General features: G+C 43.3%; 1 protein-coding gene across 2 annotated transcripts in view; it reads right to left on the reverse strand.

Annotated features, from left to right (window-relative positions):
• LOC135899455 (piggyBac transposable element-derived protein 4-like) overlaps positions 1-25,820 on the reverse strand; it is a 47,494-nt gene that overhangs the window by 9,677 nt on the left and 11,997 nt on the right. The window contains exons 2-5 of one of the 2 annotated variants that reach the window (XM_065428710.2): positions 21,282-21,354; positions 9,537-9,734; positions 8,200-8,422; positions 493-8,095 (exon numbers count right to left, since the gene is read on the reverse strand). In XM_065428710.2, coding sequence (XP_065284782.1) covers positions 6,544-8,095; positions 8,200-8,422; positions 9,537-9,734; positions 21,282-21,354 — 2,046 coding nt within the window. In that variant the 3' untranslated portion in view covers positions 493-6,543. Of the gene's footprint in view, positions 1-492; positions 8,096-8,199; positions 8,423-9,536; positions 9,735-21,281; positions 21,355-25,820 lie in introns of those variants that run through there. The other variant, XM_065428711.2, reaches the window with a different exon arrangement.

Here is a 25,820-nt window from a genome sequence, read left to right on the forward strand (position 1 = left end):
CCTGCGGAAATGAGGATGAACGGGTATGTGAAGCAAGGCTTCATGATACGACAATCATGTATAAATGTAAAGATTCTGTTGCGCGGGAGTTGTTGGAGGCCAACGAGATTAAGAAAAGAGGGGATAACTGTGTCAGTACCCCGTCTTTGAATATATACACGAATGAATGCATGTTTTTAGATAAGTTTTATATTTAGATTAAGCGTGATTCCCTATATCTTCAGTGCTCTCGCACGTGCGCATTCAAGTATTCAGTGTCCCTCTTTTTTCATTCTCCTCTCCTCATGGCTATATAATCAGCCACATGTCATTTCAATACACAGTTGCAAGTAGCGCCTTGTCCTGTCTGGTTTTCTTCTTGTGTGCTGTCACTTTTTGGCGCTTATTCTACTGAAAGCTGTCATAACTTTGCAGGCATCATTTAAATAATTTGATGTGTTGGTTTTTATGGATGTCACAAATTCTGACAGACTAGAGACAGGCAGGCACAAGTTGCAAATGTGGAACAGACATTTATAATCGAAAAACAAGGATAAAAAAAATTAACTCTAAACAAACAGGGCACACACGTTATGATTACCTAAAACTCTATACAATGTATACAGTTCTACTCTGAAAATCCTGACTGCTCAGAATCGTCTTAGTTGATGTGTCATAATCTTGCACCAAACACCCTGGTACTACAAGATGGGTCAAGTCGTCGGGAGGTCCGTTCCACAGGACGGGACCCAATGTGTAGTAGCACAGGAAGGAGCTAGGTGCTTGAGTGGCCGCCACTGCACAGGATGGGGCTCGATGAATAGCGACGTGTTGACGCCTGGGCTGGCACAGGACCAAGCAAGCAAGAACTGCCAGCGGGAACCTGCTTGGGTAATGAGATGCACCATCGCAGCACTTTAGGGGGATGGTGGGCCAATGCAATGCCGTTGAGTCCTCTCTCTGGGCCTGGTCTTCTGAGCCCCCCACTGCCGTTTCCAGTGCGTGGCTGGAGACACGTCCGCACTAGCCAAAAGTCACATCACTCACTGACTTGCCACCTGAGCAGTCTCCTTTTCTTATTCACTTCTGTCACATGCCACTTCTTTGTGTTCCTTCTTTTTGCTGACCAGCATCATCATTGTCTTCTCAACACACACACATGCTTCATCTGTCACTCATGACATAGACCCCACTCAGTTCTTTAAAATAAAACTGCTATATTCACTTGGGCATTCACACTGCATGTACAATACGTTCAGACAAATATGATCTTGAAGTGCACAGATGTTCATTGTTCTACAACAGCCCTTCACTGTATCACTGCAGATCACAGAAGTCTCTCACCCAAAAAAAGAAAAAAAGAAACTGAAGTATTTAAGCTTAGTATACACCAAAGATGGTCTCAGCACTACACCTGCAACACTGAGCAATATAAACAAACAACTTTTACACTACTCTGCTTCAACCATCCATAACTACATAATCTACCCAAACACAATTTGCAATTGGCAACTACGGCATCGATTCTAGAAACGCTAGAGGAGAGATGCTGGTAGAATTCACAGAAAGGAATAGGCTGAGAATAATGAACACCTTTTTCAGGAAGCGTAGCAACCGAAAGTGGACCTGGACAAGCCCTAATGGTGAAACAAGAAATGAAATCGATTTCATACTTTCTGCCGATCCCAGCATAGTGCAGGATGTAGCAGTGATAGGTAGGGTAAAGTTCATTGATCATAGGTTAGTGAGGGCTAGGATTCACCTCAATTTAAACAGAGAACGAGTCAAATTGGTTAAGAAAAAAACAAGTCAACTTGGAGGCAGTAAGGCTAAAAGCAGTCAAATTTAGGCAGGCACTTGCAACCAAATATGCAACCTTAGAACAGAGAGATGATGATGATGATGACATAGAGGTCATGAATGAAACCGTAACAAGGCTGGCTTCAGAGGCAGCAAGTGAAGTGGGAGGCAAGGCAGCAAGGCAACCAGTAGGCAAGCTTTCCCAAGTAACAAAGGACCTAATAAAGAAACGACAAAAAATGAAAGTGTTAAACTCAAGAGATTAGATAGAATTCGCGTAACTGTCAAAACTGATCAACAAGGAGAAAACATGTGATATTCAAAACTATAACGTGAGAATGACTGAAGAAGCCGTAAAGAATGGACACAGCCTGAAATCCGTGAGAAGGAAACTTGGCATAGGACAAACCAAGATGTATGCACTGAAAGATAAGCAAGGTAATATCAGCAACCTCGAAGGTATAATAAAAGCAGAAGAATTCTATACTGACCTGTACAGTACCCAGAGGACTCAGGAGTACTCTATTCGAAACAATAATGAACAGTACACAGAAACTCCTCCTTTAACTAGAGGTGAGGTTAGAAGAGCCTTGCAAGGCATGAAACGGGGAAAAGTGGCAGGAGAGGATGAAATAACAGTCGATTTAATCAAAGATCAAGGAGACATAATCCTAGGAAAACTGGCGGCTCTCTATACGAAGTGTCTATCAACTGCAAGGGTTCCAGAAAACTGGAAGAATGCAAACATCATACTAATCCCCAAAAAAGGAGATGTTAAAGAACTGAAAAATTATAGGCCTGTGAGCTTACTCCCAGTATTATATAAAATATTTACCAAAATAATCTCTGATGGATAAGGGCAACGCTGGACTTTAGTCAACCAAGGGAACAGGCTGGCTTCAGGAAAGGATACTCTACAATGGATCACATCCATGTCATTATTCAGGTTATTGAGAAATCTGCAGCGTAAAATAAGCCTCTCTATATGGCTTTCATAGATTACAAAAAAGCATTTGATTCAGTAGAGATACCAGCAGTCATAGAGGCACTTCGTAGTCGAGGAGTACAGACCACTTACGTAAATACCCTGGAAAATATCTGCAAAGATTTCACAGCTACCTTAATTCTACACAAGAAAAGTAGGAAGATACCTATAAAGAAAAGGGTCAGACAAGGAGACACAATCTCTCCAATGCTATTCACTGCGTGCTTGGAAGAAGTGTTCAAGCTATTAAACTGGGAAGGTTTAGGAGTAAGGATTGATGCCGAATACCTCAGCAACCTTCGGTTTGCAGATGACGTTCTATTCAGCAATACTGTGGACAACTTACAACAAATGATTGAGTACCTTAACAGGGCAAGTGTAAGAGTGTGGTTGAAGATTAATATGCAGAAGACAAAGATAATTATAAATAACCGGGCAAAGGAACAAGAGTTCAAGACCGCTAGTCAGCCTCTAGAGTCTGCGAAGGAGTACGTTTACCTAGGTCAACTAATCACAGGGAACCCTGACCATGAGAAGGAAATTCACAGAACAATAAAAATGGGTTGGATTGCATACGGCAGGCATTGTGAGCTCCTGACTGGGAGCTTACCATTATCACTGAAAAGGAATGTATACAATCAGTGCATTTTACCGGTGCTGACATATGGGGCAGAGACTTGGAGACTGACAAAGAAGCTTGAGGACCACGCAGAGTGATGGCATGAAGAGTGCTAGGCATAACTTTAACAGACAGAAAGAGAGCAGTTTGGATTAGAGAGCAAACGGGTATAGACGATATTCTAACAGACATCAAGAGAAAAAAATGGCACTGGGCAGGTCAAGCAATGTGCAGATTAGACAACCATTGGACCATTAGGGTGCCAGAATGGGTACCAAGAGAAGGGAAGCGCAGTAGAGGACGGCAGAAGACTAGGTGGTGCGACGAAATTAGGAAATTTGCTTGTGCTAGTTGGAATCGGTTGGCGCAGGACAGGGGCAATTGGAAATCGCTGGGAGAGGCCTTTGTTTTGCAGTGGACATAGGATGATGATGATGATGATGATCCAAACAAACTACCCTGGTTGCAATTTCCACTTAGAGATACCACATATAAAACAGAAGCTGTTTCCCAGTCACCACATTACTATTTCATGAGTTAGTCACTCATAGTCATATTTTTATAGGTAAAAGCGGCAAACTATAACTGAATGTCAACAACTACATCATAACGCAGGTAATAAATAAGAGAGCTTGATATAAATTTCTCTGTCAGTTATACCAAATGAAAGTAGTGATCTGCATCAGTTTCTCTTCTCTTATCAATGCACCAGAATCCTATCAAAATTGTGGTTTCTTTCTACATCAAGTTCACTTTAGCCACTCATTGTCACAGCAGCCAGCTTTTTCGCATCACCTTTGAAATTTTCCCGAATTTCTTTTTCCTGTCTTGTTCCCTTTCTTCCAACACCTATATATTTCCTGTAATGTCCTGCAGGGATGCTGTTCATTTTTATGTTTGTCCTCTTTTCCAGTCATAAACAGAGCTTCCAAGTCTCACACTTTATCCTTTGCCATCCAGCTTTCCTATGTGCCTTCGGGATGCATGTCCTTATGAGCAATCAATGCCACTGATGGCTTTGTCACTGTTTTTAATATCAACAAGTCACTCCTTTTCTTGTATGGTTTTGAGTACTGAATGCAGTGAAACACTGCCGATCTCTGCTTTCTTCCTGCTTTCCTCTTGACGGGTGATTTCCTGGTTTCCTTTTCCTTCAACCACTTCAATCTAAGGTAAACACTCTGCAGATATCTGCCTGGCTAGGGATAACTGAAGTAAAGAGACGGAAAAGAACAACTCTAACCAAAATTTTTTTTAAAACCCCATTTTTCAGAACCTGACAGACTCCTTCTTCAGGGGTGAGATGGCATGAGGCATAGCAGTTATTATATGCGTTTTTGGCACTTTGGGAGGCATACAGACGCTTTTCGTAGACCTTGAGATTGTTCCCGACTAACGACTGACGTTACCCGGCGTCTTCTGGATGTTCCAGGATTCTAAAAGGGGCCACTGACACTGATCATTTTATCTAAGATGATGGCACTGTTGAGGCTAATCTGGTGATCAAAAAGTTTGCAGTGTTCTGCCACGGCACTGTGTTCTCTGTTTAGGTGGTGAAAGTCTTTCCTGTGTTGACGAATTCTTCCCAGGAAGATTTTAGTCTCACCAACATGTGACGCAGAGCCTTTGGGCACTTAATCTTGTGCACAGTGCTCTGTGTTTTTTCGAATGAAATGCAGTCTTTCGGACGAGCGGGGAGGCTACCAACCGCAGAGAGAGGCTTCATCTCATGAGGCTAACAAGCCTATCTTTACAGTGCTCAATGAAGACAGGGATTGGCGAGTCACAATGTGTTGACGCCCGCGCTGGCCTCCTTGGCGCAGGATGGGGCCAGACTGCCAGTGGGAACCAGCCCGGGTACTGCAATGCCCCATCGCAGTACTCCAGGGAGGTGGTGGGCCGGTGCATTGCTGGTGGGTCTCTTCTTTGGACCAGGCCTTTGGAGCCACCCGCTGCCGTCTTTGGAGTGCAGCTGGAGACACGTGCGCTTTAGCCCAAGGTCGTGTCACACACCGACCTGCCACTGTGTCACCGCAGCACAATGTCTTTTTCGCTTTCAATTTCTTCTTGCGGCCACCATGCCACTTCTTTTTGCTCCTTCTTGTTCCCACCCAGCATCGTCGCCTTCACAACAGACACACCTGCCTTACCCACAAAGTTTTTGATAAATAAGTTAGTGAATAAAGAGAAAATCAGACATCCACCCGTTTGTAGCATTTGCTACAAAGGAAACCCGTACGGGTTCCTCGAAAGAAAAGCCTCATAGTTGAAGAAAAATTCGTCCTGGTCCGGGACTCGAACCTGGGACCACCGCCTTTCCGGGGCAGCCGCTCTACCATCTGAGCTAACCAGGCGGCTAGCAAATGGCAGGGCGAAGTCGAATTTGTCAACAACACAAAGGGTGGATTTCTACAAAGTCTGATATTCTCTTTATTCATTACTTCTCTCCACCTTGTGGGTTTCCGCAGAACTACTACGTCAAACACTTGCCTTTGCTTCGTGTTGTCGCCAAATTCGACTTCGCCCCGCCATCTGCTAGCCGCCTGGTTAGCTCAGATAGTAGAGCGGCTGCCCCGGAAAAGCGGTGGTCCCGGGTTCAAGTCCCAGACCAGGACGAATTTTTCTTCAACTATGAGGCTTTTCTTTCGAGGAACCCATACGGGTTTTCTTTGTAGCAATTGCTACAAACGGGTGGATGTCTGATTTTCTCTTTACTCATTACTTCTCTCCACTTCGCAGGTTTCTGCAGAACTACTGCTTCATACATCAGCTAGGTTCTCCATGGTGTTTCTGAATTGCAATTTCATAAATTATGCCACTGAAACAGACAATTTGATGAAAAGTGTAATGTACCTTACCCTAACCTAAGAACATGAGTCAACTGCTACTAGGACATCTCAACAAACAAAATGGCAAGTTGTTTTTCTAAGTCCACTCTAGGCCCTCGTTTCTAAGCAACAAGCTCATTCATCAGAACATTTACGACAGGTTTCTACATGGATGGATATAACTTTCTACATGCCCTGCTTTTTATTGCTCTGCAACTGACATATTCAATTCAGAGCCACTATAAAATTATGAAATGATGAAAAGAAATATACAGCACAGTCACGTGAGACACTTCTTGAACACTACTGCTGTAAAAATTTAACTGGAAGCCTTACAGCTGGGCGTGCCATGCGGCAAAGCAGTTCCTCGATGTGAAACACAGGGGAACATTGCAGGTCTTACAGTAAACTCTTGTTTTGTGCTCAATTTTACTGTCACTGTAGCATTTCTTGCAGTTCCGGAATTTCTCCGTTTTGGCTGGTTGGTGCTGAATGACTTCAGATGGTGGAGGAGCACAATCTTGCGGCGAATACTCAAGTTCAAGGAGCTGCTGCACTAGTTCTGTTCTGAATGCAAGCTGATCATAGCCTGCAATTCTTGCACACTCGGCAATCTCAGGATGTAGCTTCCTGTATTCCTGAAAAATAATGTAGCTGTTGACACAAGCAATGTCCATACAGAGTAAAAACAGGGTTTTCCATCGCCGGAAACACTTTTGGAGGATGTTGCAAGAACCCGTCAATTGGTCTGACTTGTCGACACCACGCATGACTGCGTTGTACTCATCTACAAGTTGTGGCTTCTTGATGGAAATTTCGTGCCATTTTCCGTCTCTTTTTTCTCTTCGTTTGGCAAGCACATGCTGGTTTGCCGTATGTGCGGTGCTCACCATGTGCATGACATGTTGGTCTTTCCACTGGAGGTAAAGAACACCACTGTCCCGGAGCCAGCGCACATCCCCTCGCTTGGCCTTGTTTTCCCAGCTCGTGTCCTTCAGCTCCTTTGGAAATCCATGGCGGTCTTTACGCGTCGTCCCACAAGCCAATGTCATACGTGCAAGCAACTGCCGAAACAGCGACGTGGAAGTGTAAAAGTTGTCCATATATAAGCAGTAACCCTGGTCGAGATAGAGCTTGCACAGGCAGGTAATAACATCATAGGCTAGGCCATTTGCGCTAGGCTTTTCGTGCTTACCAGTGTGTACGATGAATTGGATTGTGTAACCGGTTTTAGAGTCTGTGAGAACCCACAATTTGAATCCCCATTTGGTCACATTATCTCTAATATATTGCCGCATTTCAGAGTGCCCATTTAATTTTAGCACCTTTTCGTCAACAGAAAGTTCACGGTGTGGTTGAAAGAACTCTGCTGAACGTTCATTTATGTGGTGCAGCAACCACGAGACTTTGTCGAATTCTGTTTCAGTTCCTTGCATGTCGATATTTGGGTCTGACACTTGTAGCATGCCCAAAAGAGCCCAGAAACGTTTTCTTGACATTTTTTTCGCTAGGACAAGTCCGGAAAACAGGCTCGATGTACCCCAGTACAGATGCAGCCGTGGTAGCTCCACAATGCCCATGTACAGAAGAACACCTATGAACGTCATCATCTCTGTGCGTGTGACTTCCTTCCAAGATCCGTCGGCTTCACTGTATGTTGGCTTCTCAAGAATCATTGACCAGGCATATTTGTTTGTATTTCTACAGATTTTTGCTATCACTTCCACTGTGAAAAACAGCCGGAAAGCATCTATTGCTTTGAGCAGACGACGAGTGCCCCTGCGGAACTGCATGCCGAAATGGATGCCCGGTTTCCTAGCAGGGCTGAACACCACTCTCTGCTGCGCAGACGGCAAGGAGTCCTGCCCAAAGGATGTGTACACCCTGTCAATGAGATAAATAAAATCAAGTATACAAATAAAACACTTGAAACGAATGCAGAAAGGGGCCGAAGCAAAACTCCTCAACGAAAGAAAAGTGAAACTAACCGGGTTGCAGCCACCGATGTTCCAGGCTGGTTTCTGTTGTCGTCACTCTCAGAATCGAAGTCAGATGAAAAGTTGGCATCCTCTGACTCACTGCTGTTCGAATCGTCAATCAAGTCAACTGCAGATGCATTAGAATCGCAAGATCTGCAATGTTTCAGATCCTGCACACCACTGCCAGAAGCAGTCATTCTCGTTTTCAACTCCGATTGTGTGTCTTCAGAGCCTGTACAAAAATAGCCGCCAAGTGGGGAAAGAAAAAACAAACTCCATAAGAAACAAAAGTTAATTTCTCCTATTATATATCATATGGTGCAGTGTGTCTGTAAGTGGCTGTAAGTGTCTGGAAGGTCTCAAAGACAGTGTTTGAGTCTATCATCAACAGGCTAACGATACCCAATGGGCATGGTGGAGAAAGAGTGCAAACTAATATGTGTACTTTCATTTTCATCATCTCCAAGTCTGTGTGACTTAGAATAATTTTGCAACTTATGCTTAGCCAAGTATCCATACCAACTTTAAGAAACAGATGTTTTGCAGCTAAACATTGCACTCTAGAGTAATTGCACCTAAGAGGTAGCCTACTTTAACCTTTTCACATGACGTTAAATTCCATGAGTATAGTACCCCTATGCCCTAACATAGGGTGCAAGTTGCAAGACAGCAGTCCCTCCGATTATTCCTTTATTGACGAATGTTGCCTACAGCCAACATACCAGCAAAATAATTTTTCTTGCAGAGTTTTGGTATTGAGTACGGAGTTTCTGGCTAAATTTCTTCAGCCAAGATTGAACGACAGGCAGCAGGCTTCATTTGTTGGCTTAGAGCAGGAACACAGGACGAGGAAGAAGAAGTTTGGCCTTGGGTCTCTTTCTATTGAAAGCACGGTCATAGGAGACAAACCTTAGCAAGATCTCCAGCTGCACTGGTGTCATACATGTGATGTAAAGCAAATGAAATGTACACCTGTGGTTCATATATGACGAGATTCGTCTATCACCAAGTCACTAATCTCTGTCCAAACGAAGCCATTGCTGGTTTGGGGTGAAGCCCAGTTGGAATTTTCTGCCTTGTGTTTACTTTCAATTACTTAAAAGTTCCCACAAAAAAAACTTTTTTTTTGCTGATTATGGTTATTTTTGATGTGTATTTCACATTGCACACAGAAAATGAACTTTCCTTGGGCAATCTATATGCACCATCATTAAAGGGTTAAAGAAATGCTTTCACTGCCTGCCATCCACACAAAAATGCCCATGCAGAACCAATTTAAAAGGCCATTAAAGCGCTTCAAAGGCCTACAGTGGGTAAAAGAAAGGCTCCGATTCCATGATACGTACAGATTTCAATTGGGAGGGGTAGAGGGGGCATCTGTCGTAAGCTGCACTGGATGGACACCTCCCGGTGCACTTTCCGTGGTAAGCTGCACTGGATAGACACCTCCCTGCGCACCTTCCAACCTGCTGCCTGGGCGCTTGCATCCATGTCGATCAACTGTCCACAGGGACATCTCTTTGGCAGCACATTCGGAGCAGCCACTGCATATCATATTTTTCGCATAAACTCAATTTATTTAGCCTGCTGTGGCAAGACATAAGAGTTCTATGCCAAGGTTACTACAGTGAAATCTAGCACAGGTGTGAGTTCATGTATGGCTGTTAATCCAGTGTGGGAGTTATGGATCCATGTTTCACTGTTCTAGTTTGTTTAGAGGCTACATGGTATAAATAAACAGACCAAGCATGAACAGACAATGAGTAGACAATGTAGCTTAAACAATAAACAAAACAATATCAGTCAAAAAGAACTATTAAACAAACAATGCCGTAAAAGCTAACATGTAAGAAAATAATGTAATTCAAGGCACACATAAGGAAGATAAATTTAAAGCATTCAAGAATTCTTCCTTCGGCAATGACCAAATGCAGGCAGTTATACAATTGCATAGTTTTATGGTCTGGGGGAAAAATCTTTATTAAAGTCTATCTCAAGTGATTGTGTCGGTTTTAAAGCCTCTTTGAGCTAATTGCCATCACAAATTCTATCTCAATGATTAGTATAATCCAGCCTTCAACTGGTGCATCTTGAGAGCCTATAAAACACTACACAGAAAAAGAATTTACTGGACAGATAATAACTCACTAATGGTGCAGTACTGCTGCGAAGCTGTCTATACCAAAATATCGCACTCTGTGCTACATCAGTAACACATCACGAACTTTTTCCAGCACACTGCATCCACAGATGCAGTTAGGCTGTTCTCCGTAGCAGGTTCTTGCATTATTAGTGACATTACATGTGTGTAGGCTGTGGTGTTATATATAATGCGAGATTGCAAAACAGCACTTCATTTGATAGAACATAATTTGCACACTTCAATACCGCATCAGATGCAGGACACATCATTGCGATACTATCCATGAACCAATTGGAAACCAGAACAAGTAAGTCCAATGAATCAGTACTGCTCTCCAAACGATAAGAACAGAGCGAAAATTCAGGTCGGGCAGTCCTCAACAAGGTCATCACACAGGCTGCTACTACGTACCAGTATGCTGAAACTTCCAAGCCTAAACCAAAACTGAAGCCTGTAATTGCAAAACGCAAGTTACACTTATGGGCTTCCTCTTAAAGTAGAAATCACTAGCAAAACAGGGGGAAGGTGGGAGATGGAAATTCAAGACGATGAGCAAAACGAGAAAAAGGTGAAAGCAGGAGCCAACTTTAGACAAGTGGACTTGTCTTCTTCAAGGTGACATATGCTTCGCGACATGTGCTCTCCTTGCTAGAGTATATATAGGTGGGGTTCTTCTAAAGGGGAGACGGCGTAAGGCGGGTGGGTGCAGCAGCGAGTGAAGGTGTGTTTGCGGCAAGGGTGTCAAATTGAGAATAAAGGAGTGCTGTGCACAAGGCCAGGGACACAACCGTCTGTCAATCACGTTTCAACGGCCGTGTGTCAGCCAGCGTGTCTGGTGGTTGTGGGCTATCATGTCTCTGAAAGAGATAATAGAAAAAGCAACAGAAACTGGTGCTCGTAAAAAAAAAGAAGTTAAAAGAAAATATTGAAATGGAATAAATACATATATAAATAAAGGAAAACATAAACTACGCGACCAAACTAAGTGTTGCCTATAGCTTGAAATTTGGCATAGCGAATAGATTCTAAAGCTCCCTTTGAAACATTTATGCCTATTGGTTGCAATGTCTTCAACTTATGGATAAGGTATGATTCTCTGTATTTTCCTTCTCATTCAGAACAGAAATTTAACTGTAAGATGTAGAGTTTAAGTTCATCAAAGTTATGACCTCATTGGTTGAAATGCTCGGCAACGGCTTTGTCAAGCTTTTTAGCTGTGTCCGCGCAATGTCCATTTAATCTGACATTCATTGATTGTCCTGTTTTACCGATATATTGTTTCTTACAGGAGGAACATTCAAGCATATAAATCACATCTGAACTTGTACAGGTAAAGCTAGATTTGACTTCGTGTGCATAGCAATTTGCAGCGCTTTTAATTTTAATCTCTCTTCGAAGGTGCCTGCAGGTTTTGCACCTGGGGCAACAACATGCTTATATTACGGAGGTATGATGTTGGCTGACTTTTGCGTGCACTAACATGTCTTTAAAGTTTCTGTTGCAGCGATAGGTAACCCTTGGAACATCCGGGAACGCTTTTTTCAGGTGCTCGTTACTTAATAATATTGGGTGGTATTTTCGTAGAATCTTGTTTATGTTTGGGAGTGCATTAGAATATTTTGTTATAAAGGCTGTCGGTCTGTCAGATTCTGGTGTGGGCTGTCTCTTCACCAATTCCGACTGCCTCTCCAATCTCGAAGCGACATCACAAGCTCTATCGAGAGCAACTTGGGGATAGTTCCTTTCTGCTAGCGTTGTTTTAAGGTCATTTAGGTGGTGGATATAATCGTGGTCTTTGCTGCAGATTCTTCTTATTCCTTTCACTTGTCCGACAAAAATTCCTTGCTTGCAGTGTCACGGGTGATGACTGTTGTAGTCTAAATATTGCTGGTTATCCGTAGGCTTCCAGTAAAGTGTCGTTCTCAGTTTTCAATTTTCTATGTAGACCACCGTGTCGAGGAAGTTGATCTGACCAGCAGAGTGGTAAGCAGTAAATTCAATGCTCACATGAAAGCAATTGAAATGGCTAATTAAGTCAGTTAACACGCTTGTGCCGTGTTCCCATATTACAAATATGTTGTTAATGTAATGAAGATAGGTGTGGGGTTTTAAAGGGTGGATTTCAACAGGTCTGCTTCAAGCTGTCCAATGAAAATGTTCACATACGTGGGATCGAATGGTGCTCCCATGCTAGTGCCAAACGTTTGCAGGTAGTGAATAGAATAGAATTTGAAATAGTTGAGTGTGATAAATAACCTAAGGAGCAACAGGTAAACTTCAGGAGCATGCGCTTGGGGATTGATTGCGAGGGATTTCGAAACGGCTTTAATTCCTTCACTCATGGGTATGTTAAAGGGCAGAAAAATCCAAAGTGACTACAATAGTGCGGTTGGAAAGGATTTGGTTGGCGTTGATGCCATCAATAATTCGGAGGAAGTGCAGCGTGTCTTGAACAAAAGATAGGAGGGTGGTGGGGATGGTTGAAAGGTGGTGATTTAATAATTCAGATAGTGACTCAGTAGGTGTGTTGTTATTAGACACAATAGGCCGACCTGGGATTACTGCTGTAAATATTTTGTTGACAGGAACTTTATGTACTTTAGGAAGAAGACAAAAGTGGCCTGATTTTTTGTTCTTATTTATTTAACAAGTACTGCAGCCTTGTTACCAGGCCTTAAGCAGGAGTGGGCATTTGGAACAAAGAAAGCAAGTTTGAAATAAGATCAAACAAGATAACAGACAAACAACATAAGAGGAACCTTTTCACAATCATGATTTGACTGGTAAAAACGAGGGATGAACGCTATGGTTTCTTCACAAAGTGCAGAAAGAAAGGATGAAACTGTTGGACCGTCGACAGTTGTGGCAGGCAATGCATTCTATATGGAAATCGTGTGCGGGAAAAAAGAATTTTTAAATGCGTTGGTCCTGAAGGAAAAGTCTCTAACCTTTTTGTTGTGATAAGAGTGCATGCAGCGGTGGCTAGCTGGTAGAATATATAGTGTTTTATATATTCCTAATTTATTGCTATAGAGTAAGAAGAAAATTTTCATTCTGTCCCGGTAACGCCTTATTGCAAGGTTTTCCAGTTCTGCAGCTCTTAGAAGAGATGATGGGGATGTGTGCCAGCTGTACGAATTGAAAATAAACGTGGCTGATTTTCTTTGGACTTTCTCAATTTTAGTGAAGTTGGTTTGTGTGTGTGGATCCCAAACAATCGCAGCATATTCTAGAATTTGTCAGATGAATGTTTTATACGCTAAAAGTTTTAGTTCAGGTGAAGTGTTTCCTATTGATCGCCTTAAAAAGCCTAGTTTCTTCATTGCTTTATTATAAATGTATGTTACATGTTCATTCCACCTAAAATCTGATGTTATTACTACTCCCAGGTATTTGTACGTAGACATGACTGATAAAGACTGGTTGTTAATGCTATAAGTCGGGGTTAAGGGATTATTTTTGCAAGTAATTGTCACTGCAACAGTCTTTTTGAGGTTAATAGTCACCTGCCATTTCGAGAACCATGTTTGTATTGTAGACAGTGAGGTGTTTAAAGCTTCTTGATTACTTGAATTGCGTATTTCGTTGTACAAAATGCAGTCATGTGCAAAAAGCTTTATCTTGACACGTATGTCACTGATGATGCCGTTGATAAAGATACAAAAGAGGAGCGGCCCTAACAATGATCCCTGTGGAATGCCTGAGTCTACAGTAGCGGGTGTCGAAGCTGCATCGCTGACCTGAACACTTTGTTTCCGTAATGAAAGGTATGTTTCAATCCAGTTAACCAAGGCGTCGTTCTTTACAATGGGTTTCAGTTTAAGAAGTAGTTTGGAGTGAGAGACGCAGTAAAATGCTTTTTCAAAATCGAGAAATATTAAGTCAATTTGGCCTTGTCTATCCAAAGCTGTAGCTAAGTCGTGAACTGTTTGAGTTACGGTAGAAAAACCTCGCCAGAAACCATGTTGTCTTGCGTAAATTATTGCGTTGTCGTTAACAAAGGCAGAAATGTGCTTGAAAATTATGTGTTCGAAGGCTTTTGCGCATGTGCATAGTAATGATATTGGCCTGTGTGATGTGAGGAGAGACGGATTTGCTGTTTTTGGTATGGGGATGACTTTCGCAGTGATGATATTGGCCTTGGCCATTTCGGAGCAGCTTTTGGAGCAGGCAAAAATGCTTTTCAGAGCAATAAAATAGGCTTTCGGAGCAGGCAGAAATGCTTTTTTGGAGCAGTAAAATGGGGCTTTTGGAGCACGCAAAATTGCTTTTCAGAGCAGTAAAACGAGCGTTCGAAGCTGGTGTCTGTTGAAACAATTGCATAACATATGTGCAGCTTTCACAGCAAGCAAATAATATGAAAGCAAGAAGTGCTGAGTGGTGTTCTATCATAGCCAAAATATAACAAACGCAACTTATTCAAATTATTAATACCACCAACTAGTCTAGCTTTAACTAATGTTACCAGACAAACAATGTGCAAATATACAATTATTGCACTTTATTATAAAATGTCCTAAGGCAACAATACTATCACAGCAGCTTGGGCATATATTTGCACGTACTTGTACAGGAAAGATCACAGGAACAGATCTCATGATTAAATATCACAACAGTGGCCTGTCACAAAGGAAATAGAATACACTCACATGGGTGAGGCAATGTGACTGATAAAGCTGTCATGAAACAAAGCAATGAATATATGCTCATGGGACTAGCACGACTTGTGAATAAACATTTTACAAAAAGGAATACTCAAAATAGTGAGGCAACGCGACTAAAGAACAATCCTCTTACGAGAAAAACCAAGGAATACAATTATCCTAGTGAGGCAACATTACTAGCAAGCAAACCTTGTTGATAATAAAGCAAGGAACCCAGTAATGAAAGGCAGCATGACTAGAGAACAACCTTTTTACAAAACTAAGCCATACACTCAACCAAGTGAAGCAGCGTGACTATAGAACAAGCCTTTTACAAAACATGCCAGAGAATGCACCCACTTGAGTGAAACAGCAGGACTAGTGAACAACTGTGTGTATAGTCATGAGTGAGGCAGCTTGACTAGTGAAAAAAACCTTTAACAAAAAACAAAAAAAGCAGAGAATACACTTACTTGAGTGAAACTGCATGACTAACTGTGCAGGCCTAAACATACCACAGTGGGAACAATAGCACCTTGACAGAAAACCCCATTCATGAAAACCTATCTACTAAATTTAAGCAGACATTATGAATATACAGAAGCACAGCAATGAATATGAAGAAAATTCTGGTTATGTACTCTAATCAACTGCCAACTAAAAATTCCAATGAAGAAAATTTGCACAAGTTTCAACATCAGTCGGGCTTTTGTCCACAAAACTACTGTGAAACCCCCGAAAAAGTACTTCACATGCGTGCAGCCACTTTTCTTCTTTTACTTTCAGCCATCTTTTCAAGGGCCACTGCATGTATGCGAAAGTTTCGCGTATTTCCAGTCGGTTGGAATTTCCGCGCATGACAGTGATTTCTCGAATATTAAGGTTAAATAGTTTGAACACCGTTCGGCGTACAAGGAAAGGAATGCATTCGGGATTCCATCAGCTCCAGGCGATTTTTTAGCGTCGAGGTTAAGCGTAAGTGCTAACACACCTTCCTCAGTAATTGTGGCATCACCAATCGGCAGAATGTGTTCATAGCTAGGGAACTGTGGGCTGATATCGTCATCACGCATAAACACTGAGCAGAAATATCAGTTGAGTGGTTTTGGCACTGTCGGTTAAAAAGTCATCACCGATACAGAGTTTGGGTGCAGCTTTCTTTTTTGGCGATAAGTGCTGCCAGAACTTTCCTGGGGATGAGACGACAAAACTTTTTAGTGTTATTTTTTTATAGTATTCTTTTGCTTTTTTCATTTTATCAGCTAATAATGAACGCAAGCCACGAAGCCGATTGCTTGCGGGAACAGTCGGGTGCTGCTTGAGTTGTTTTCTTGCCTTTTTCAGTTTCCGCTCTATTCGTACTATTTCTTTTATTACCCAAGGATTGCGCTTCAGCAGCACTTTTCGCTTCACAGGTACAAAATCACGGATACACTTCAGTACCAGGAATTTGAAGTAACTGTTTGACTCACACATGGTATGAAATTCTGAAAATGCGCCTACTAGGGCATCCAATACATCAATATCACTGGCACAGGAGAAATCTGGGACAATTCTTTCTTGTTTTTCAATCTGTGGAGCGAAGTTCATTTCCAACGTAAGGTATACAATTTTGTCATCCGATATACCTTCGAAAACCTGAATTTGTGGGTTGCGGCGGACTGCAGCAGTATTTGCAAGGAAAAAGTCCAGAATTGATAGTGTGTTGTTTTGAATACGGGTGGGTTCTTTGACAAGCTGTGAAAGGTTGTGAAGCATTACTATATCTATGAAAGGTTCACAAGCACTTGAGAGGGGCTCAGGGAAATTGTTATTCCAGTTTACAGAAGCAACATTAAAATCACCCGCAAGTAGCATACTGCAGTGCTTATTTTTATAGGCGCACAAGAACTCATTGAGATTTTCAAAGAAGGTGGTGTCGCAATTTGGAGGCCGATAGAGCCCTCCTATGATTAGACTACAATCGTCAAGAAAAATTTTCACAACACAATCAGTTTCTGTAATATCAGGCATCCTACCAACACTCAATGTTTCTTGGAAGAGAATTGCAACGCCGCCGCCACGGGAATCCCCTGTCATGTCTGTAGATTCCGTAACCGCGAGGTGTTATTTCAGAGTCGGTGATATCACGATGCAACCAGGTTTTTGTTATTATTAGAACATGGGGTTTGTGGGCAGTTACAATACTCTCTAATTCGGAGATTTTGTTTGCTATGCTCCGAGCATTTATGTTTAGACACTGAAACATATTTTTTCTCTTTTTAACACAGAAACGGGGACATTGCAGTCCTTTAGGGTTTTCTCGATGAAAGGTGACAGGATAGGAATCATGAAGCAATATTCAGATTGCGTTATTAGATCCCTAGACAGGAGCTCCGCTATTGTGTTTTTCACAGTATTGCTGCAGTCTGAAGTTGGGTTAGAGTTGAGTTTTCTATAATGGATGTGATTGCTCAGTTGTTTGCAGACCTTATTCTACTACTTTTCTATAGGCCAGATTACGATACTGCCGCCTTTCCAATAATATTTATTTCTGCGAGTTCTTTAAAGATTTGATGCTGAGCAGGGGACAAATTTTTGCGTTTCTGGCAATGCTACATTGACTCTAGAATTTCCTTTGAGATCAGCTTTATGTATAAATGCAGATCTGGGCACTGTTCAGTTTCCGGTGTCCACATGCTAGGTGGTCGAAGAGAGTCTCTATCTTGTTTTCCTACATCTGGCCTATTGAAAAAGAACTTCTTGATCCGCATGCATCTTGAAAACTCTGTTATATCATTGTGGAGTTCGTATTCATTTACTGCATTGTTCTTGGGACAAAACGTTAGACCACGTTTCAGGATATGAACTTCATCGGGGCTTAGACTCTGGGATATGTCTACTACATTAAATATTAAATTAAATTATAGGGTTTTACGTGCCAAAACCACTTTCTGATTATGAAGCACGCCGTAGTGGAGGACTCCGGAAATTTAGACCACCTGGGGTTCTTTACCGTGCACCTAAATCTAAGTACACGGGTGTTTTCGCATTTCGCCCCAATCGAAATGCGGCCGCCGTGGCCGGGATTCAATCCCGCGACATTGTGCTCAGCAGCCCAACACCATGGCCACTGAGCAACCACAGCGGGTTGTCTACTATGTAGCTGCAGTACTCTGGATGCTTGCCTGTAGGACTACTGGTGGAGCCATGTGCTGTAGGGGTTACATTAGTCTTCTTGGGTAGATCTGCAGCTCTAGTACCTTCATGCTGGTATTTATCTAGTAGTTCTTTCTCCCTTGTTCGGATGAATTATTCAAGTTCGCTTTTTCCCGGTTCAGATAAATTTATGCTGTCGAGTTGATTAGTAATCATCATAAGTTGTTCCTTGCAGTGTTCTTCGAGAATATCAATTAATGAGACCGATGCATTTTCTAGGACAGCATTCCATTTTCAATAATAACCCGGAGGGTAAGAAGCCAAAGGCACATTTAACCTTAATTCTGAGACCTTTTGGGATTCTCCTCTGTTTAATCCAGCTAGTGTAAGTTTTTAGGTGAAATCTGTCATTTGTTTGTTTGGCAGTGAGTTCATGGGATTGGAGGAAAGGGCGAGATTTGTTGTTGCGCGTGCTATCCGTAGTGCGTGGTAGTAATTTCTGTTTGGTTCGGGCAGACCTCCGGGGCGAGACATCTCCAGGTGGTGTCTTTTTACGCTTTATTTTCTTGTCGAGGCCTGCACCTGTTTGTCTGTCTGTCTGTGTATCTGTCTGCTTATAAGTGTATGTAGCTGTTTGCGTGAAGGCTTCGTGGGTGGTTGTGGGCTTCCGTTTGGGCGGGTGTTGTTCAGGTGGTGTTGGTTCTGCGTCCACCGTCTGTGTAGATACTTCTTGGGTTCTAGCTCTGGCAGAATGTGCATGCAAGCTGGTGTTGTAGATTTCAGGCATTTTTTCTGTGTTGAAGCTAACTGGGATGCAGGCTTTACTGGTGTTGTTGGTTTGGTCAATTTAGAAAAGTTCCTGTGCCTGTACTTGATGTTGTTAGCAATTACCTTGATGCCATAAAAACTGGGGTGTAGTTTGTCTCGGGAAAACAGAATGTTGGGGTCCTGGTGTCTTTCAGCATGGTGGATGACATTGACGTTCTTGTGTTGGCTTCCAATGTCCAGAAGTAAATCACTGAGCTTACATGTCCCTAGTGCATGAGCTAGGAGTGTCTCCGATTGTTGAGCAAATGGCTTGTGCTTGCGATCCTGGGAAGTACTGTTGTCAGGGTGATTTCTGCATTTGGTCTGTTGGTGTGCAAATCATTTATGAGCTTTTTCATGGCCTTAACTGTGTTGTCACTTGTGTCGTGGTTGTCATTAGATCTGCAGTGAATGACGAAATGTGTGATGTGCTGTGGAGTTGCGGCAATGGGGTCTCGGATGATGTGTGTTGTGGTGCCACTCTTAAAGCTAATATGTGGTGAGTGTTGGCCTGGCGGTTCACTCAGTTAAGCATATGTCGCCTTGAAGAAGACAAGTCCACTAGTCGAAACGTTGGCTCCTGCTTGCAACCTTGTTCTCATTTTGCTCAACATCACTAGCGGTGACTTCTTTACTGAGTGTATAAGCGCGACTGTACAAGCACGTAGGAAGAAACAGATACACAGACACGGTGCTTGTCTGATCTGTCTGATGTCTGAGACAAGCGCTGTGTCTGTGTATCTGTTTCTTCCTACGTGCTTGTACAGTCGCGCTTATACACTCTACCATCGATTTTAACCAAATAGCTTACCAACATGTTTTAACTAAGTTCTTTAATGAGATAGAAAAGGGCATACAATGCAATGGCAGCTTGCAGATTGCAGGTGAATATGAGGAACACGAAAGCAGAACAGACTATCCAGGGGTAACCTAAACGCAGTGGAGATGCCAGTAATGCAATATCAGATGCACCTGGCATGTGCCAGGTATGATGACATGTATTGCATGCCTGGGAAACTGCCCCACAACAGCTCACTCAGCTGTGAGTTACTGACATGCTTGCAATAAATCAGATAAAATAAAAAGTTTATGCAGATCTAAAGCACAAGTGTAAATCTGTAAAGCAAAGCTTTTGTGAAGCACTGAATGAAATGCTATAAACTTGCTCATTTAATTCCTGCGTCGTAAAGGAAACTGGCATGCGCATGTGACAAATCTTGTGCAGCCTTGTATTTCTCCATTATTTCTTATTTATTTGAAATATACCGGCCACTTCTTGGCCAGTATTCCATCGTGGGTATGTGCCATAGTGTGGAAATCATAATCATCATGAACATACTGAAATCATATCAGAGAGCTAGTTGACATTGGCACGATATCAAGTTTTATTTTATGACCTCCTTGCACAATATCTATCTCCCACTCCTTGGCCAACACCCAACTGTGGGTATGTGCCACTGCTTGAAAATCACTGTCATCACAATCAACACGCGACACGTTCCTTGTCCGATCGCCCCCTTTGTGGATATGTACCATAGTATGGGAATCACAATCATCAACACATGACAATCAGTTTAAACATCTAGTGGGCATTGGCACGAGAGAATAGCACACGCAGTTGTGCATTGGGCAGCATTGGGCTGCAGCAGTGGGGGGCTGAGGTTCGAATCCAGCCATCAGGTGCACTAAATGCATGTTTCTTTGAATGCAAATACAGTCAGCAAAAACCTGACCAGTGACCAACCAACCCAGGCAAAACCATGGAATGGTAGCCAAAGAGAGAGAGTAAAACTTTATTAAATGTAAATAAAACAAGGCACGATGGTTGGAGCCAAGCAACACTTTAAAATAGGTGCAGACCGTACATGTGTTTTCATTAAAGATCCTCTCCATCTAGCTTTCTACTTAGGAGGACAGACTATTCAATTGCTTAGAAGGCGTTCAGGTGAAGTAAGTAGCTCTCCTAAATGACACTGAAAGCTTTCATTTAAAAACAAAGACCGACAAATAACTTGGGACTTCCTTCGTCTCACTCAGAACAAACTGGAGAAAAGAGAAAAGTGGAGATTTCATTTGCAATAATCATACACTGGTGTTATACAAATGGTTAAGCCCTGAATGCTGTTTGTCAGCAAGTAACTACAACTACCTTTCATTAATAGAAAGCAAACAATATTTGCAGGTCATATTGCTCATTAGAAATCACCATACTTCTCTAGATTCTGAGAGAATTATACCACATTATGAAGACACATGGCAAGCCGATAAAGATAACAGGAATTGTGCAGCTTTTATTTCGTGATTATTATCCATAAGTTACTGTTAACAAACATAATTGATGAAATAAAACAAGCACTAACCTGTGTCTGGAGGTACATCAGAAACGTAAGTATGATGTCCACCATTGTCACCTGCCATGCAACCAGCACACACCTGTCAAACACAAGCATCAAGTAAAGGCTCAACTTGAAACCAGCATGACGTCCTGTCCCTACAACCACTATACAATGTTTACAATTCCTATGTACCAGTGCAATACACAACACCCAGTCAATGCACAAAAATAGATTAAGCCATTCAGACTGTATGATCTGTTCTGCTTACTGCTTATCATTAGAGACCATATTTTTAGGCATTAAACAATGCTGTTTAGGTGCCTATAATAGGCACTAAAAGGTGTGGTTTAAGCAGATTTAGCCACTAATATTCATTGCTTTCCGAGTAGCTTTTATGTTGCATTGTACTTTTATAATACTGTAGAAAAGTAGCTTGGTGCACCATGTTGGTTAGCTACTTTTAAAATATTTTTCAGGAAACAAAGAACACACTGCACAAGCTCGTGCCCATATACAGCACCGCTGGCTGGTGTCTGCCTAGATACATGCAAGCAGTGGATTATGGAAGCAGTGGCAAGCGACCACCATCATCTTGAGCTTTTCTGTCCTAAAGCTGTGCCTTCTGTCCATCAATATCAGCTTATACGCAGAAAATGAACATTCAATCTCCACAGATTTATTTATTTTATTATTATTACCCTCAGGGCCAGAGGCATTACAGAGGGGAGTGGGACATACCGAAAAACACACGATAAAGGCTTTGTACAGTGTTAGCTGAAAACAGGAGAAAGTGTGCACTAGAAGCAGGAACAACAAAAATTCAAGCGATTGACCGAAAACAACATAAATACATACTTGGTTAGCTACACAGTAATAAACTTGGGTTTAAAACATTCTGAAACTGGGAATAGCGAACAATGGATGTGACTGCTCCCGAAAGCTCGTTCCAGTCCTGTGAGGTGCGGGTCATAAATGATTGATAACATGTTTGCGTTAAGCACAACATTATTCCCACCTTTTATGCATGATTGAAACGAGGGGAAATGTATGATGGAGGAAGAATAACATCATTGTGCAGGGTGAGACTGAAGTATATTTTGTGGAAGAGACATAGACGAGACTGTTTTAGGCTTGTAGCGCAGCTCGCAAGAGCAAAAAAGGAAGGAGGTAGGGGTAATAAAAGGGAACCGAAAACAGGGACCCCATTGCCTAAGCCAGCGATTTGCCTGTGGGAGGTATGGTTGGTTTAAAGGGTTGTTCATAGGTGTGCCACAATTGGCAATATACGCTATACTTCTTTTAAAATGTTTTCAATAGATGGAACCACATGTCCACTGCAGCGTTGCCATAGAGTTGTCATATAAAAAAACATCGAGGGTGTAGACACATGCCACCATTCAGCACAACGTGGTGACAGTCAAAAGAAAAGTTGCCAGCATTCACCTTCATGTTACAACACGTCAGCATGCAAAACCCCCACCGCCAAGCACCCATTTCATGATCCTTCCAAAAAGTAAGCGACACTTCACCACAATGCCTTCATTGTGATTCCCAACCCTATCGTGCCACATTATCCTGTTGCTCAGGACATGGGAAGACGCACATCTTCTGTGGCCGCAAAGGTCACTTCCAGTCCATCTGCAATCAGAAGCAACGCTCATGCAGAAGAGTCGACTAACTTCTTGTAGATTCTGATATATATGAAGACTGTCGGGGTTGTCGGACGATCCTACCGCTGTCAAGCAGATGTAGGACTCGTCGGACTACCTCGCCGCTGCCACCATTTGAAGGAGTCGGAGGTCGTAGATGAGGAACTCGGTTAACAGAATTTATTTACAGGATTAACATATTTTAAGACAAGATACATTGGCAGTCTAGAGCGACTCCCATATGGAGCCCGCAAGATTAACATTCAGCAAAACAGCATTCGAGCAAACAGCTCACTACTACATTTTGGCATAACATCGAGCACTCAGCTCCTTACGACGAGCACGACACGAGCACGAGCACACCCTAGCAGTCGGCAAACGCTGCTTATAAGCCTCCGCTTGACGTCATAGTTCGACGTCATCGTTCGGCGTGGACGGAGCACGAATGGTCGGGAATGTGCGTCCAATCATGGTAAACTTGCCGCCGCCCCGCAGTACAGCCCACACACACAAAGGCTAACACGTTCGAGCCTACACACACAAAGGCTAACGCGTTCGAGGGCTTTGTAGAACTCTCGGTATAGCCCGCGGTGTCGTCGACCGAGGGCCTCGTAGAACTTTGCGCCGTCCCGGGTGGCGCGGCGGCGCACCACATTCCAGAGCCGCCCGCGCCACGTGGCCGCCTGTCATCCGTAGTTCTCAGAAGGCGCCTCGTCTGGGGGGGTTGGAACACGCGCAGCGGGCTGAAAGCTGGCACGTCGCCACCCCCGTATGGCCATTCCTAACAGCTCCTCCATGGCCCGGAAAATCTCGCCTGGCCAGTGCTGGCAACCGCTGGGCAGGAAGAGAATGGCTGGAGAGCAAGATGACGGCTTTGCTCTCTGCAACCCCTGCGTACTTGGAATGCCTTCAACCATCTCACAACAACTGGCACAGAAGAGTCGACCCGGCAACACAATACCGCTCAGCGTTCAAACGCCCGGAATTAGCTGCTAACCCACCAGGCCTCCTATCACAATTTCCATGCAAGTCACTCAACTGGGAATCCCAAATTTTGCCCCAAAATTTCGTGCCACCAAAGCGAGCGTTCACGTTCCTCCTGAGTTCGACCAAACCCGGCCGTCGCGCTGCTCAAGAGTAAAGGGTTACGCAGAATTAAACCGAACGCTTTCAAACACCAATACTCAAACATAACTTCAGCAGCCTAACTTCGCGAACAGCCTGTTACTACCCTATCACAGTGGCGTACTTATCTCATGTACTGCTGCCACTGAACCGTCTGGCCAACTCTACAGGTACGTCATCACAAACGCGCTAAGTTTGAGGTCCCTATTCCGAACTCGTGCTTGCATCTTACAAAGTTTTCATCACGCTGACTCACATTTGTTCCTTTAATCCACACAGGACACGTTCCTTAAACAAACAACCACTCTTGCGTAACTTACGCAACACAGAGGAACCTTTGAACAAATGTGTCTTTTACTAACTAGCTCTTCGCACGCGTACTAGAGAAGTCAGAATACGGCTGCCCTCGACACACACGAGCAACCCAGTCAAAAACCTTCTGCTTCCTTCCGTCCGCACAGGACACGCGCTAATAGACCTAAGAGCTTTTCTCGGTGCAAATCACGTACTTACTGAAAATCTACGCGCTTAACCTTAAAATTCAAAAAAACACTTAAAAAGAAAGAAGGTTAAATAACACACACGCACGTTACGATAGGCCTCTCAACGATAACCTTGACCTTCAGGTTACTCACATACACACAAAAAAAGAAAGCCTATATACTTATTAATGAACATCTCGCGAGACTACAGGTTTACATAAAACGCGTCTTTCAAATCACGGAGCTTCTCAAACGAAAACAAACAAAGCTCAAACCTTACATATTGAAAGAACTCCTAGTCTCAAATCGCGAAAATTTGCAAATGTTCAAAAATAAAACAAAACACGTTTCACTTCTGTGGAAGCTCTCTTGGCTTCCCGTTCCCGATTGCTTACGACTGACTCATACTTTCAGCCGGACCCGTGGTGGTCGCACTTTACAAGCTACTCTGGCTACGGAGGAACAACAAAAGGGCTGACTCACTATCAGCTCCCCCAAGACGTTACGGTCTCCTGCCAATTTGCGTCCTCCCGCCCCGCTTTCAACAGGACCTCGACTAACCGCGTCGCTACTCCCCACCTGGTCTCGTCTTGCCACCTTGCGCTTCTTTGAACTGCACGCTGAGCTTCGAAGAGAACGACGGAACGACGAGGAATTTGACTGCCCCGTGCCCTTTGTCCGCGTCCGTGCAGAACAAGCTTCTCGGTCCCCCTTTGACCGGTGGCTCGAACTTGTTCGATGCGTCAACATCGTCCGTGACGACCGCACCTTTCTTTTCTCCGCGCCCTGCCTTCTCGCGCTTGTCGCCGTCTTTGGCTTCGCTACATTAGCCACCGCATTCCGATCTTTTCGGCGCTTCTTTCTGCGGCGCTTGCTCCTTGAACTCTCTTTCATGCCGTCATCTCGTGCCTCGTGCTGGCCGTTACACATCTCGTCGGCCCAGATCGGTCTCTTACCCGCACAGTCTGATTGATTTTCATTTAAATCAACATTATCTCTGCCTCGACTGGCGGACAGCTCAACCGACTCTGGCACAATGCAGCAGGCTTTACTCGAGTTAGACAACTCGCACTCTTGCGAACTGCCCTCTACTACATTGCCCAGCGCACGCTGTGCATCGGCACACAGCCCGTCGGTATCGATCGCTGTCTCACGCGCACAGTTCGAATGATTAATAACTGAATCATCCCTCTCTAGGCTACCTAGACTGGCGGAGAGCCGCACCGATCCCTGGACAATGCAGTTGTTCTCTCGTGAGCTACGGAGCTCGCCATCCCGAGAACTACTCTCAACTGCACCGTCCAGCT

The sequence above is a fragment of the Dermacentor albipictus genome, chromosome 6 (assembly GCF_038994185.2).
Source record: "Dermacentor albipictus isolate Rhodes 1998 colony chromosome 6, USDA_Dalb.pri_finalv2, whole genome shotgun sequence".
Lineage (NCBI taxonomy): Eukaryota > Metazoa > Arthropoda > Arachnida > Ixodida > Ixodidae > Dermacentor > Dermacentor albipictus.